Raw genomic sequence first — 15581 nt, 5'->3', positions numbered from 1 at the left:
GAAAGGAGATAGAGAAGGCAGGGTATCTGGGGAGCCCCAGGCCCCTGGGTTTTTATGGGCCTCTGGGAGGGGCGGGGCAGTGCTAATGGAGGCCTCTGATGGCATCTCCTAGGCATTTGCCAACCCTGAGCTCACACTCAGCTCCCCTCTGGAATCGGTGCATAAGCCACTGGTTGGTTCCCAGCAGCCTCACCTCCCCCATGTGGAAACTCCTTTCCAGTTGCAACTTGATCAGCAAATGAATGAGAAACACTTTAATTGCTTTCAGTCATGTTCTAATCATGCATCTTATATTGGACTCAGAAAACACTGCCTCATTTCTAAACCGTTTTCTTAGGCCTGGGACCGACTCCCTCCTGTCCAAACATCTTGTGTCAGTGTAAGTGACTGTGATTTCCTGTGTCCTGTTCTTTCTTATTCCTTAGCTGTGCTTCCCATGCCTGAGCATTTCCTCAGCTATTATAGCCCAGTCCCCCTCCTCCCACCAAGCTGCCCCTCCAGATGTTGAAAATCCTCCCTACACTCATCTTTCTCAGGAATCCACCCAGTTTTGACTGCCCCTTTATTTTGCTCTTAAGCTTCCATCTCTGTTGTGCAGGTCACAGGATATTCTGGAGCTTGAACATATGTGTGCACACATGCCCTGTCTACTCTAATATAACGTGACTCTAAAGACCAGGCCCTCTGTCTGCCATGGAGAGAAGCTATGAGAGTAGAGATAGGGTTGAATCTCAGGCCTGCCATGTACTCGTTATGAGACCTTGAGCCAGTCAAATCCCTCAGTCCCTCAATCCCTCCTCTGTGAACTTCTCTGAGCCTCAGTTAGGGTGTCTATAAAGATGGGATTGTGATGCATTCATGTGCGAAAACAATTTTGGCAATGTCTCAACCATGTAAGTGCTGAGTAAATGTTTGTCAAGTCTTCTTTCCTTCTGATACTATCAAGCAAGTATGAATGAAGTGCCAGCGGTATGTCCATCCTGTGGCAAGTTCAAAAGGAACACAACACACATTCTTTTTCTTTTATAATGGACTTGTGTTTCTGTTGGAAAGACAACATCAACGCCCATTAGGTAACTTATGAAAAGGTGGTAGACATGAAAGCACTACTTCTCAGCTCTGTTTGAGGCTGCCTTATTCCAGAAGTCTCCCAGACAGGCCACCCCTCCTATTGAGTGCCAGGGGTTCCCCACCCTTTAATCCTTCATCAGAGCTACAGTGGTTGCACCAAGTAGAGGATTTTTTCTTCTTTTCCCTGCTAACCCTGTTGACTGTTTCCTCCCTCCCCCATTAGTCTCTGTCTAAAACTGAAAAGTTCACAATGCTCCTTGTTCCCCCTTTATCTGCCTCTCAACTCTCCGTCTCTACCCTGGGGGAGTCAGACAGAGGCATTGCTAGATCTTTTATCTTGCTGACTTCTTGCTTCTTGCAGTGATTTTGAAGGATGGCAGAGTGAGAGAGGAACTGAAATGCATTGTTTCCCTTTTGTGGATAAGGACATGGAGTCCCCAAATGGTAAATTAAGCAGGTGGACATTGCCTAGCTAGTGAGAAGCAGGGCCAGATTCCATGGTCTTGCCACACAGGTGCCCTTCCAGAGGCACACGGTAACTTGAAGGGCTGGCAGACACTCCCCTGCCTGGACTGGCAGCTTGGCACTTGGAATGGCGGTTCTCTGTTGTCTGAGCTATTATTTCCTCCTTGGAGCCAAGGCCAGGGGGTGGCCCTCTCCTCCATCGAGAGATTGTTTGAGAGTCTCAGTTTCCACAGGAATCTATGAATCATCGCTTTTGTTGATACAGGCCAGGAGGAGCACAGGCGTTCTCTCACCTGGTGGCCAATGCTCCCAGGTCCTCACTGGGGTGGTGCATGAGTTTGGGGTGGAAAGAATAATCATCTTTGTTTTCTGTACTCCTTGCATGATAATCTTTCTCCCAGAAAAAAAGAACACTTGTTTCCTGAGCCATGCTGACTAAACCCTTCAGAACTTCCCGTGAAACACAGGGTCAGGGCCCGCAGAGTGCCTTAGCTGGCATACCTGTGGGAATGGGAACTGCCACAGCTTTCTCCCATCAAGCTTCCTGTGTGGAAGCTGGCTTCGTCTGTCTTCCCTCCTGGGTCATTCCTTTCTTTCCCATATACTCTCCCAGGAGTCCTTTTCCTCGGCATTTCCATCTCATACTTTCCCTTTCTTGTTTCTCTCGGCCATCACCTCTTGTCTGGAGTGGCCCCGTTCCTTCCTCCTATACCTCCTTCCTCTAGTTTTTCCACCTGGACTGGTGTTTCCAAAGCTAGACTGTCTTACTCACTGACTTCTATGAAATAGATTAAAACAGTAAGTCTTTTACTTCTCTTACTCCCTCAATCCCTCCTCTGCGAACTTTGACCTTCATTGTGACCTTTACCTTGGTGGATGATGTCTACATGAACACCTAGACCTGACAGCCTGTGTTACTACCCCCTTTAAAACCTGGAAACTTAGAGACTATGAACGCTTTATTTTATTTGTGCCAAGGAAGGGTTTTGTTTTGATTTTTAAACTCCACTATAATTCTCCTTAGAGTTTACCCCCAAGGAGCTTTCTCAGATAAACTGCCCAGGCACTAACCCCTTTCCACCTGTTCCTTGAGAATACCTGTTCAGGGCTTGCACATTATCCACCTGCACTGGTTTTCTGGTGGTCTGAGTGTTAGTTTGCCTTGAAGGGTTAGGGGTGTTTCACAGGTGGAATTGTGACAGAGGTTCATTTGACACAGGTTGTCAAGTATAAAAAAAGAAAAGTATTCCTTCCTGTTCTCCAAATCTCCTGAGTCTCTCCAACTTTGTATTGTTGAGCCTTTCTGGGAGGAGTTTTGGGGAGTGGTGGATTCAAGAGTGATGGTATATGCTCTGGTGCCCAAGGCTGAGAGTGACAAACTCTTCGATTTCCTTGTTCCCCTCCCATCCTGCTCAGGGTGGTCTCTCCCATTCTAAGGGACCCTGAGGCCTTTGGCTGTGATGGATTTCAAGGCGACTGGGCCAGGTGGCAAGTGGGGCCATGGAGGTCAGTGGAGGAGAGGAGAGAGAGGGTACATAGAAAAGCTTCGGCTTCCAACCAGGTCAGGGCCTGAGGAGGGCAGGCTGGGTGGGGATAGAGAGCATTAGGTAAACCCCTAGAGCAGGCTGCCTGCTTCACAGAGCCAAGGTTCCTAGGTACAGGGTCTAAGGACCCAGATCACAGCCACCCACCCCCAATTCCTCCCAGAGGGCCTACTATCTCAGAGAGTCCTGCCTATAGTTAATAAAATGTTTATTAGGAGCTACTATGTGCCAGTGTTCACTGTTCTAGGAACAAGCAATAGAGCAGTGAACAGGGCAGACAAAGCCCCTTCCCTTCTGGAGCTCACACTGAAAAGAGAAGGGCAGAGGAGGCCATTTAGAGGAGCAGTCATAGCCTGGCTCTCCCTGTTCACAAGTCCCAGCAGCTGAGTGTAGAGAAGATAGTTCCATGGTGATACCTGAGCCTCTCAACCAGAAGCACTTTTCAACCTTGACTATTCGTGTCAGGGCAGCAGGCTTCCTCAATATTTGGTATCTCTAAGGTGCCACCCAGCCTGCCTCTATGAGGGCCAGACCCTCCACCTCATGGACCCCTTTGTTCTTGCATTCAGTGGCAATATTACTCCCCAAAGGGACTAACTGTGCCAACAGATCTCAAGACACCACCCAGGTTCAGGACTCGGGACATGTACTTCCACACAGCCAGATCTCACCTGGTCTGCTCTCTTTACTACAGACATAACTAGGCATTTCACATGGGCCCAAATTTGATGGGCAAGTGCAGAACCTCATGCAGGTGGGCAGGCAACCCTCAAGTCCCCTTCAGACAATTTTAGGAGCAAAATGGGATGCTCTTTCTGTTCAAATTTGTGTTTATTCCTTCCATATTCAAGACCTTCAGACACATCCAACAGGTGTGCACATGCAAAGCATGGATGCACGTGTCTTAGGAACATTCACAAAACAATAGTCCACACGTGAACGTGTTGCCAGCTAGAGGCATGGAACAGAGAACTAAAGCAAAGGAGGGTGGGAGGTGGGGGTGGGTGGGGTGAGGGGAAGTGGTGGCGGGAAAATGGAGACAACTGTATTTGAACAACAATAAAAAATAAAATAAGATAAATAAAATAAAATAAATAAAGCAAAGGGCCAGAGTCAGTCTTTCAGGATCTGAAGGAGCCCTTAGAGATGGGGATACCAAGGGCAAGAACATACAGCCATTTGGTGGCTGTATGACAGAGCTCCTGATTCCTTCTGATGCCCACATTTGCCCCAAACCTCCCTCACATCATAGAGCTCAGGGAGAAAATCTCCCCACTGCCTGGGAAGTGCAGTTGGGGCCCCTCCTGCAGGGAGAGAGTGGGTGCAATGCCAGCATCTCAGGGGCCTCACATTGCTCCCCCACAGAGAGTGACAGAAGGGATTTAGACAAGGGAAGATTCCAGATGCCTGTTGGCCATTCACCTCCGACCACTTAAGTGGCCTCATTGTTCCCTGGATTGGATCATTTCACCTAGTCTCTCCAGTTGTTGCACAGGAGCTGCCATAGAGGGACACTGCTGGGAGAGGAAAGTGGAGTGCCTCTGCAGCTCTTCCTGGCAGTGAGTGGCATAACTGATCATAAGAAGGAAGCTGAGGACTTCAGATGAGCCTTGATGTTCCTATTGGCTCCAAGGCTCATACTTGGCGGCACACACAAGAGATCGTAGAACCTTGAGCATGGGAGGAGAGGCTGGGAGCTGGCTTGGTTTAACATTGCTCATGGATAAATCACAGAGTGAAGCCATCCAAGAATGCTTAAGATGGGATTGTGTTTATCTACTTAGCACACACTTACCTTGTCTGTAAAGCTGTCTTTCTATCTGAGACATCTCGGTGATGCATCATTTACCAGTTTCCACAGGCAGAAGCTTAGGGATGTGAGGTTGTGTTTTCCACTATCCCCCAGAGGACCAGCCATCCTGAGCCTAGGAGTTCCTGCCTCATTCTGGGCAGCCTGATGCCCAGCTGACCTACTGAGTGAGCACACACTAATGATGAGGATGGAGAATGATGACGGGAAACCAATAGTCATTAAGCTGGGAGTGACTGACTCCAGGTAACTGAAGAATGGGTACCTTTTGGTTGTTGTCTGAATTAAGAGGGATAAACATTCTAAAGCCCAGACACAGATGTATGAAAAAATTATAGTCTGGGCCTCATTATTACAAAGAATTTCTCTTTTTGAAGAAGGACTCAGGAAAGGACTCTTTCAATTTTGAATTCTGTGTTTCAAAATTCAATTTTGAACATACATCAAAATGCAATTGATGTGCAGCTTTGCAGCAGGCTTCTAGGGTGCAAAATTAGATGTATTTCTGGAATATGATGGGATGAAATAGTTTCCACTGAAAGGACCAGCACTGTGTCTGTGATGCAGGTTAACATCTAAGTGGCCAGGACACTGCTCTCCCCCACCTCCACCCCTTTCTGGAAAGGGACTAAACTGGTGGATGACCTCACAGGCAGGGATGCCCCTGGATCCTCTGCGTGATCCCTCCTGGTGGATATTTTGGATATGCTCCCATCAGGCCAATGAGAGACACGAATTCCTTTTATAGGAATGCTTCAAAGCACTTGTCATTTGCCCCGAGCACTAGTTTATTAAGCAAGAGTTGGCCAACCCTGAGTGAGCCTAGAGACTAATGAAAATGACAAATGAATTGGGAAATAGGAGCCGTGAGTAAAAGGGAAAGGCATTATGGTAGGAGACCAATCTGTTTCTTTGTCATTGTTATAGTGACCAGGGAATACTCAAACCTTAAGGAAACTTCAATTCCTCATCAAAGGGCTTCTGTGGTCTGACTGTAAGCAGGGACATTCTCTCTCCAGAGAAGTTGTGAGATTTTTGTAGATTTCTTTTTCTGGAATGATTTAGAGGGCATGATTCTGCAATAAGTGGAATTTGTATTTATTTGTCTTATTTTCCTGGAGCATTTAATGTCTCTATGAGATAAGCACCTACCTATAATCTCTATTTCAATAAGGTTGTTTAAGCATCATGTATTTTATGGATTTAGTCTAAAATATGATTTTCCTACTTCTTTAAAAATTCCCCCTTGAAAGAACTGACACCTCCTTAGCTTCTCTGAAGTTAAACCCGCCATTGATCACAAAGTATGTACTTGGCACACATTGCCCTTGCCTTTTGGTTTATACGGTGTGTGTGTGTGGAGGGGCTGTTTATTGGTGTAGTTCTAGCTCTGCTAGGTGAGAGGGATTTTTTCCAAGGGTAGGCACATGATTCAGTTGAGCCCAAAATATACTCAGTATGTACAATACCTACCTTCCTTTACATTCTCTGCTGTGTCCATAACCCCACCATGCCACAGGTAATCTCACACTGTATTGCCGAACAACTTTGCTGGGTTGCTGAGTGACATAGATGAGCAAACAGTGAAGTCTGGAAGACACTTTTTGAGACAAGAGTAACACAGGCTAAAGACAGTCACATTCCACTCATCACTCCCTCATCACTGAGGAGTAAACGAGAAGTCAGAGTTGGGAAATAAGACTTCAGAGACTAGTCAGGGCTCCCAGGAAGAGGAAAAACAAAATAAAGCTTGGGATCAAGTCCAGAGCTGGGGGAGGAGAGAACAGTAAGCTGTGCCAGCTTGGGCAAAAGCATCATTCCTTTTCTGCCCAGTGTGGGCTGGGATTCTCAAACTCAAGGACAACACAGCTTGGTGTTTGCCCTCAGTGTGTGAATATGGCACCAGTTGATGTCATCATCCAGCAGATGCCCCATTTAAGTAAGGATCTCACTCCTGTCTGCTCTTTGCATCCCAGGGGAGTGGCACCTCCACCAGAGGGCAAGCAAAACAAGAAAAGGGTTAGAATAGTAGGGGACAGCCAGGTCAATCCCTCCTTGTTCACACCTGGCCCTGTCCTTGTGGCCAGAGGCGGAACTGATGGAGCCAGAATCTGGGCGAGACCACACCTCTCTACCACTGGGGAAGAGGACAGATTCTGAAAGGAGGCAGGTGGGTCCTTGGATCCTGGCTCAGACTCTTACTAGTCACTTATCATTACAACTGGGATAAAGTTCAGCAAGGTGGGTGGATACAGAAATCAGTAATTCTCATGCATTACTTTCCAGTAATTAGAAAATATGATAGGAAAGAAAGAGTTATAATTCACAATGCAAAAACTCTTAAGATACCTAAGGACACCTAATAGTAACAATAACAACAAAACAAAATGAATGAGAATAACCAGAAAACATTGAAACAAACAAACAAACAATGAGTGGGAATTGTTGTATCAGAAACCAAGATGGAATAGAAAGCTTTAGTAATTACAGTGCAAACAGCTCAACAGCACAGAAGAGAAAATGTATGAATTCAGCCTGTAACAAAAGTCATATTTCAATGGGGGAAATGAGGATGTTTACCTTTATGTCAAGAAAAGTACAAAAGAGAAAACAATAATTACCCAAATTCCCACTCCTCAGAATCAATCACTATTAATATCTTGACTTATTTGCTCTCACCCTTGTTTCCATGTTAACAACTTTTTAAGTAAATCACATATATAATAAATAAACACAATGTCCTTTAAAAAAATCCATGGCTCAAGTTCCAGCTAAGAAGGCTAACCAGCTGGTCCTGCTGTCTCCCTCCCCCAGGATCAATCCTGAGAGATTACAGAAACCCATGGAAGACACAGATAACAGGAATTGTCAATGACCATGGAGAAAACTGTGAGAAATCCCAGAGGAGCTTAAGACTACCTGAGCTGATTTGTGTGGGGGCAGGTAGATAGCTGTAGCCCGGAGCTGAGGCGTGGGGTAGAAGAGAGGGGCTGGTGAGAGGAAAGGGTCTAAAGTTTGGTCCTTGCCTATGTCCTGCCCTTTTACAACAGCGACTGAGAGCAGCAGCCCAGCCACCAGTGCCCTGTAGTTCAATAAGAGGACAGATCTACTTCATTGGCAGAGTTGCCAGATTTAGCAAATAAAAATACAAGATGTACAGTTCAACTTGAATTTCAGATAACAAATAATTTCTTATTATAAGTATGTTCCATGGAATATTTGGGACATATTTATACAAATTTATTTTAATTGTTCATGTGAAATTCAAATTTAAGTAGGCATTCCCTATTTTGTCTGGGTGGGCCTCTTCACAGGTGACTGAAATAGTAATGTCTGCTCTGAGCATCAAGCCAGCTGGCAGGTAGTTAGCCTCTATAGAACTGGGTACTCAGCTGGCCTTCACTCAAGGGTGGTGAGGGAGGCCTGTAGGCAACCGCTGTCATGCAGCTTCTCGTGTGGAGAGGGATAACCAGGGTCTGAGCTGGGCTCATTGGGAATTTTCCCTATTAGCTTCTGTGATTTGATATAGCATGGCAGTTTCTAAGCTCTGCTTCTACCATGCCTTTGATCTCAAACCCTGAAGCTGTGTAATAGAAGGGTAGGGAGGTCACTAATCCTCAAAAGTCTCACCCAGCCCCGAATTTCTGCCTAGTGACCAGCTGAGCAGCAAGGCTTTTGACAACCTGTGGACGATCATGGAATAAGGCTAGACCACAACTATACTCATGACCTCGGGCACAGGGCCTCTGCCACGGCTTCAAACTATCAAAATATTATTATAACTGAGTTGGTTATTATTGTTCTTAAGGAATTTTTTCTTGCTTTTTATCTTTTTGCATACAGGTAAGACCAGTTATAAAATACATGATTAGCCAAATTCTAGAATAAGCTTGTGTAAACATGGCCTGAAAGATAGAGTCCATTTCTGCCTAAAAGTCAAAATATAACCCTGACACTGATACCTGGGAATATTAGAATGGACCTTCAACATCTATTTTTGCTGGTCAAAATTTGCATATATCTGTACACTGAAAGTGGTTTTTGAGAATCTGATCGCAAAAGGAGATTTTCCCCAGCCAGTGCCACCTCCATGCTAATGTGTCATCTATTCAAATGGCCATCTTCCAATCTCATCTTTTTGCCAACAGCACTTCAGAACAAAGCTTCTAACCAACACTTTTTGAAAGCTTTATTAGTTTATTTTACACAACTTTTTGACAGCTTTATTTTATTTCACAGTTTTGGAGATATAATTAATGGACAGTCAAATTCATTGTTTTAGGTATATGGTTCTATAAATTTTAACTAGCAATTGTCAAGAGAAGTTCTTCAGTGGAATCCAACTATCTGTGGGTGCAAAGGAAATCCATCCCAACTCATTTGGCACTATGTGGCTTTTTAAATCCATCCATCATGATCCAGGAATGTTTCTTTTCTGTACCAACTGGATTCATACACCTCAGATGTTATGTCAGAGCAACAACTCTGACGGAAAAGTCTGTGTTATCATAGAAAGGACTCAAGCATTTTGCCTTCCTCCCAATGGCCTCTGTTCCACTGGATCAGTGCTGTGTTTCCCTGGTTGCGGGTGGGGGAGTGAGGGGTATATCCGAGGAGGCTCAGAGATCAGGCTGGGGATCAAGCCACCAAATGATGGAGCTGGAGAAATAAACCCCTCAGTAATGAGATTATGCTAATTTAGGTTCCAGGACCCTGGCTTCCTTTTCTTTAAAAGATTTCCTTTTGAGAAAGAGCCTTGAATGGCAAAGGGCTGAAGAGGTGTTGGTAGGCATCCACCCACAGGATAACTGAGTCTCCTGTAATGCCGACCGACAGAGTTGGGTATGACGCAGGGTAAGTTGTCAGTGGGGCTGAAAGATGGATTTTCCAAAGATGAGGATTATTGCCTGGGATGAGAAAGTTTCAGAACCAATACGTGATCAGCAATACAATCTGACACAGAAACCTTGTATTAAAAATCTGCTTTATTGAATACAACCAAAGAAAGCAAAGGAAACAGAAAAAATTCACAGGACTACAACTCTGTACATGATGATGTTGTGTCAATACCATGTAGGGATACAGATTGAAAGGTCACTTAACTGTCCTATGAGCAGCTTGTGGGAAGAGTTATAATGAGCAGGACACTCAGATATCAAAAGGAAGACTCCCATTCTGTAGAGTGTAGATGATGTAGATGGAGCTTTATAGGGGCATAGGTCATTTTCTTCCCAGAGTAATGGCAGACTGATGTAATTGCTAATAAGATGGGAACATCACAAAGATGTCTGCATGTCTTCAAGACACTAACTGTAGATCTTCCGAGGGTGAATAATGAAAACTCAGACCCAGCAGGAATAGAGAGAGGAAATGAAGACTAGACAACTTCTGCTAAACACAGAGGTCAAAAGAAGTCTGAGGCAGGAGAGAAAAAGCAACCAGAAGAGAGGGTCATGCATCTGGACAGGGGCCCTGAGACAATCTGGACTGGCCGGCCAAGAGGAGGACTTCAGTGCTTGTAGCTCTTCCTGCTGGAGGATGAGGTGGTGGTGTACCTGACAGTGGAACTGCTGCCACCAACAGAGCTGAGGCCACCACCCAAGCCTCTGCCACTGCCGGAACTGAAGCCACCTGAGAGGCCATGACCACTGCCATAGGAGTAGCCACTGCCTCCGCCCAGGGCTAAGCCGCCGCCAACACCACCAGCGCTGCCATAACCACTGGAGACGGTGGACTGCACCACAGCTGTGGAGGGGAGGGCACAGGACACACAGGCATGGTGAGCTCACTCTGCCAGCCTGAGTGCAGTCAGAGGAACTCAAGGGCAAGGGGAGTTGTCAAGCAATGATACTTACAGATGTTGACTGGTCCAACACCTTCTCCACTCAGCCTAGGAAGGAGGAAACACAGGGGCCATGAGACCTCAGACAGCCACTGCTGGACCAGTGTGGGAAGCCTCCAGGTGAGGACAATCCATGGAGAGACTGCCCTTTCATTGGTTCTCAGGGAGTAGCAATTATGGCCATCACTACAGTGCTTGAAACTCACACTCCCTGGCTGGGCATCATGGAGAAGCAGCCAGGTGACTGACTAAGGAGGCTGTGAATTACCCACCTGCACTCCTCGCCCTCCAGCAGCTTCCTGTAGGTGGCGATCTCCACGTCCAGGGCCAGCTTGACATTCATCAGCTCCTGGTACTCCTTCAACAGCCTGGCCATGTCCTGCTTGGCCTTCTGTAGTGCGTCCTCCAACTCGGCTAGCTTATTCTTGGCGTCCTTGAGGGCCAGCTCCCCACGCTGCTCAGCATCAGCGATGGCGGCCTGCAGGTTGGCGCACTGGAGGGGGAGATGGACAGAATGAACTTGTAATCTAGTCCTCCAGAAGGGACTAAGCCTGGTTCCTCTTTCTCAGGGAGGCAGAGATCCAGAGCCCAGACTGCATGGAAAAGGAGCTGGCACCATTTTCCTCCAGACTTTGTCCACTCTGCCAACCTTCTCTAGTTTATGAATCCCTTGAGAAAACCCATGCCCCTTTGGGCTAGCCACCCTGCATGAGGATGTGGGGGCTGAGTGGTGGAAGACACTACAGCAGGCATAGACCAGGGGACCATGGAAGAAATGGACCCACTAGCTTGTTTTGAATCTTGACAGCTTTGGATAATGTCATCTGGTAGCTACACTAACTTGTACAAAATTACAATATTCTCATCGAGGTGATGATGAGTTTCTTTCATGTCGCATTTGTAGGTGACACAGGTCTTTGTCCTGTGTCTTTGCCTGACTGGGTTTTCTTTTTTTCCACCTTGAACCTGAGTGGATTTGCACCAATCTTGCTCACTTGCTGGCCTGCCTTTTCTTTCCCGGTTCCCTGTGTTACCAAATCAACTGTTCTTCTTATATAATGTCTCTTCAATGCCTCTGACTATATTTTTACAGCTCTGACAGGGGAAACTGGTTTTGTTCACCTGTATGTCTCATGCCCTTGGGTTAGGATCCATCTCTCCCACCTGTGGGAACTCACTAAGGGTGGAAACTGCATGGTCTCCTCTCCCTGCTCTTCCCTCAATCCCCAGGGAGTTCACCAAACCTGGGGATTGACCAGGTATTGTGATGACCACGTGGTGTTCTGGCACGGAAACGATTTTATTTCCTTCGTCCCCACCATACCTGTTTCTTGACGTGGTCGATCTCGGACCGCAGCCTCTGGATCATGCGGTTGATCTCAGCAATCTCCTGCTTGGTGTTGCGCAGGTCGTCCCCGTGTCTGCCAGCCGTGACCTGCAGCTCTTCATACTGCAGACCACAGAGAGACAAAGTGATGTGTAGGCTTTTCCCATGTTCCCAGTGAAATCAGGCTTTTCATACATTAAACCTAACGTCTTCTCCCGAAGAGATGTTAGGCAATGCCGATGTTTCTAGGTCACTGGAGACTATACACCAATCCCAGACCAACCTTGTTAAGAGACCACTGACTTTCTAGTTCTCTTCAGAACCAGCAACGTCCTGCACTAGGTTTCTGAGACCAGCATCATGGTGAGGCTAAAGCCAAGACCACTGAGTCCTTATCTACATCAGCTTTGCTCCTGCTTGGTTTCTTTGACTTACTAGAATTGCACATAAATTCTGTAAACATCTACTCTCTCAGGGCAGGGCACACGCTCTGAGAGAGGACAGCAGCTTCCAAGGAATGCCTTTTCCGTGGGAAGTCTGGTAGGCTTGCTGGTGTTTAGGGAGTGAGCACAGGGATTCCTCAGCAGCTGCCCACTCACTGCTCACCTTGGTCTGGTACCAGGACTCAGCCTCAGCCCGGCTCCTCTGAGCGATCTCCTCATATTGGGCTTTCACTTCAGCAATGATGCTGTCCAGGTCCAGGTCACGGTTGTTGTCCATGGACAGGACCACAGAAGTGTCCGAGATGTGGGTTTGCATCTGAGCCAGTTCCTGCAGAACATAAGATGGTCAGCTCATTTTCTCCTGTGACTTTCACAGAGCCCCCAACCCCAAGATCTCCCACCCTTGAGCAGAGCCCCATTGGAGGGCATAAAGGAGGGTGGAGGTGCTTACTGCCTCGTAGAAGGCTCTTGTGAAGTTGATCTCATCCATGAGCGCATCTACCCTGGCCTGCAGTTCAACCTTGTTCATGTAGGCAGCATCCACATCCTGGGGAATAAGCCCACAAGCCAGAGTCAGCTGAGCCCTCCTTCCCCATCTGCCCATCCTTGAGCCTCCCCACCTCTTCTGCTCTCAGCTGTGGGCAGGGCTCCAGAGTCCTCCTGCAAAGAAACCTCAACCCTGGTTTTAATCAGCTCACCTTCTTCAGAGTCACAAATTCATTCTCCGCGGCTGTGCGCTTGTTGATTTCATCTTCGTATCTAGAATGAGAAAGGGATAACAGGGAACCGAGTCAGTGGTGAAGATGCTACAGAGAAGGCAGCCTGGGGTGAGGACTTTCTATCGTCCATATATCCAAATTGAGTTCCCTGCCAGTAAGCCTAAGAGATGACTTTTGTGGTTTATTAGTTGTTTCCTTCTTTACTCTCCCTATCCACCTCTATGGCCTTTTTGTTTTGAGGGGTTTGTTTCTAGGCAACATCTGTGAATTTTATTTTCATGGATACGTTTATGCCTCCAGGTCATGCTCACATCTGGACCTGGACACCCCATGGACACTCTTGAAGTGTGTGTTTCAGGAACTGAGCCCACTTCTGCCCTAACTCACTTGTTCTTGAAGTCCTCCACCAGGTCCTGCATGTTCCTCAGCTCCGAGTCCAGGCGTCCTCGCTCCCCGACGATGCTGTCCAGCTGTCTCCTGAGGTTGTTGATGTACTGCTCGAAGAGGGGCTCCAGGTTCTGCCTCACGGTCTTTGTGCCCTGCTCCTGGAGCAGGGTCCACTTGGTGTCCAGGACCTTGTTCTGCTGTTCCAGGAAGCGCACCTGGAGAAACACAAGTGGTTATTTGCCAGACAAAGGAAGGAAGATTCTGGACATGAGAGTTGCCAGGTCCCCAAGCAGGCCTGTGTGGCCACCACAGGGCCGGCTGCTGCAGACATATTACAGTGGCTCAAGCTGACAATGTCCTACCCCCTCACACTGTTCCCCATCCCAGCTCCCGGGCCTCCCCAGTGGAGCTGCCCTGTGGGCATTGAGACGCTGTCACCCTCTAAGTTGTGGAGCCTATCAGGGGCTCTCAGCGTTTCTTCTTTCTCTTGACACGTGCAGTCATATATCATTTTAAAATATTGTTTCCCCGATATAAATCACACAGTTTTTATTTATTAGGACTGGTTAAAGGGATGTTACATGTTTAGAATCTAACAATTAAATTTTAAACCAGTTAATCATTAGTTTCCCACCTAAAGCCCATGTGAGTGACTCTCTTGGAAAGCTCCTCATCGAATGGTCACTGTCTCTTTCTGGAATCAGTTGGTGTTCCTACAGAGCACGTGGCTGTTTCTGTCTTTTCTCCTAATCCAGCTAGAATATCTTTTCTCTTTCCGTTTTTCTTTTTTTCTCCATCACTCAAGTTCTAAAGCAGTATTCAGTGGAATTTATTTTTTAATATTTTAGATTCTTTGGAAGGTAAAGCTAATCCATTCCATTTTCTCATTGCTTTCTTTTCTTTTTTCCTTTCCTTTTTTGCTTCAGGGTTACCCAATGTTGAGAATTCTTTCTAGACAGCAATGAGAGACATTTAAGAGATTCAGTAATTCTAAATGATTTTCATCAGATTCTGCCTTCTATCCTACTGGGAAGCCAGTCCGAGTTCCTTCCTCCCTCACCCCACTCTCCTCCCAGTAGGACATGTGTGGGTCCTCTAGTCTGGGGACTCTGAATCCCCACTGGAGGTCAGGACCTCTTGGCTCACCTTGTCGATGAAGGAGGCGAACTTGTTGTTGAGGGTCTTGATCTGCTCCCGCTCCTCAGTCCTCACCCGCTGGATGGTGGGGTCGATTTGCAGGTTCAGAGGAGTGAGGAGACTCTGGTTGACTGTGACCTCTTGGATGCCTCCAGGGGGGCACACAGGGAAGCCAGCACCCCCATAGCCACCAGAGAAGCCAGCTCCACCACCGAGCCCAAAGCCACTACCAGCTGCACCACCAAAGCCAAATCCACTCCCGGCTCCACATCCAAAGCCAAAGCCACCTCCAACTCTGCCACCATATCCTCCACTGACAGCACAGCTGCCACCTCCGATAGAAATCCTCTTGGAGCCCCCCAGGCTATAGAGGCTCCGGCTTCCAAAGCCAGCTCCTCCACACACTCCACCGAAGCCACCACTGCCCCTGGAACGGGACACTGAGACGCTGCTGAAGCCAGAGCGGCTGACCCCAGGGACTTTGGCTGAGCTGGCACTGAAGCCACGCTGGCTGCTGCTTCGGACCCTCATGGTGGATTTGCTAGACATGGTTCCTGAAGATGAGAAGGCTGAAGAAGGCTCGAGAGGCTGGAGGGTAGAGCTGAGAGGAGCAGATGTGTGTGATGAGTTTCCTAGCAGTTTATATATGGTGCAAATGGGCTGGGCTCAATCCTGGAAGGTAGGTGAGCTTGCAGATTGGGAGGGGTTGGGCTTTACAAGCAGTGAGATCACATCGAGATTATTAGAAATGTTATGAAATATAAAGATTGCATTTTGGCTTCCTATAGTCAGGGAAAATTTTCTTGCCTTCCAGCTTTGACTAGGTCTGAATACAA

General features: G+C 47.2%; 1 protein-coding gene across 1 annotated transcript; it reads right to left on the bottom strand.

The window, feature by feature from the left end:
• Window positions 1-9857: 9857 nt before the first annotated feature.
• LOC112318303 (keratin, type II cytoskeletal 6A) lies at window positions 9858-15369 on the bottom strand. Its single transcript, XM_024575503.4, has 9 exons — window positions 14755-15369; window positions 13609-13823; window positions 13201-13261; window positions 12954-13049; window positions 12666-12830; window positions 12057-12182; window positions 11005-11225; window positions 10746-10780; window positions 9858-10635 (listed from the first exon to the last, which is right to left on the bottom strand). The coding sequence occupies exons 1-9, from the start codon at window positions 15292-15294 to the stop codon at window positions 10400-10402; spliced, it is 1695 nt and encodes a 564-aa protein (XP_024431271.1). The 5' UTR covers window positions 15295-15369; the 3' UTR covers window positions 9858-10399.
• Window positions 15370-15581: the final 212 nt, after the last annotated feature.

Source organism: Desmodus rotundus, chromosome 3 (assembly GCF_022682495.2).
Source record: "Desmodus rotundus isolate HL8 chromosome 3, HLdesRot8A.1, whole genome shotgun sequence".
NCBI classification, from domain to species: Eukaryota; Metazoa; Chordata; class Mammalia; order Chiroptera; family Phyllostomidae; genus Desmodus; species Desmodus rotundus.
The sequence above is the reverse complement of the archived record's forward strand: the minus strand, read 5'-3'. Positions and strand labels throughout refer to the sequence as shown.

Coding starts and splice junctions, on each gene's coding strand:
- LOC112318303 (XM_024575503.4), bottom strand. CDS start 15,294: ATGTCTAGCAAATCCACCATGAGGGTCCGAAGCAGCAGCCAGCGTGGC. Junction 12,831..12,953: donor CAAGAGCCTTCTACGAGGCA/GTAAGCACCTCC, acceptor TATGTTCTGCAG/GAACTGGCTCAGATGCAAAC. Junction 11,226..12,056: donor TCGACCACGTCAAGAAACAG/GTATGGTGGGGA, acceptor CTCCCCCTCCAG/TGCGCCAACCTGCAGGCCGC.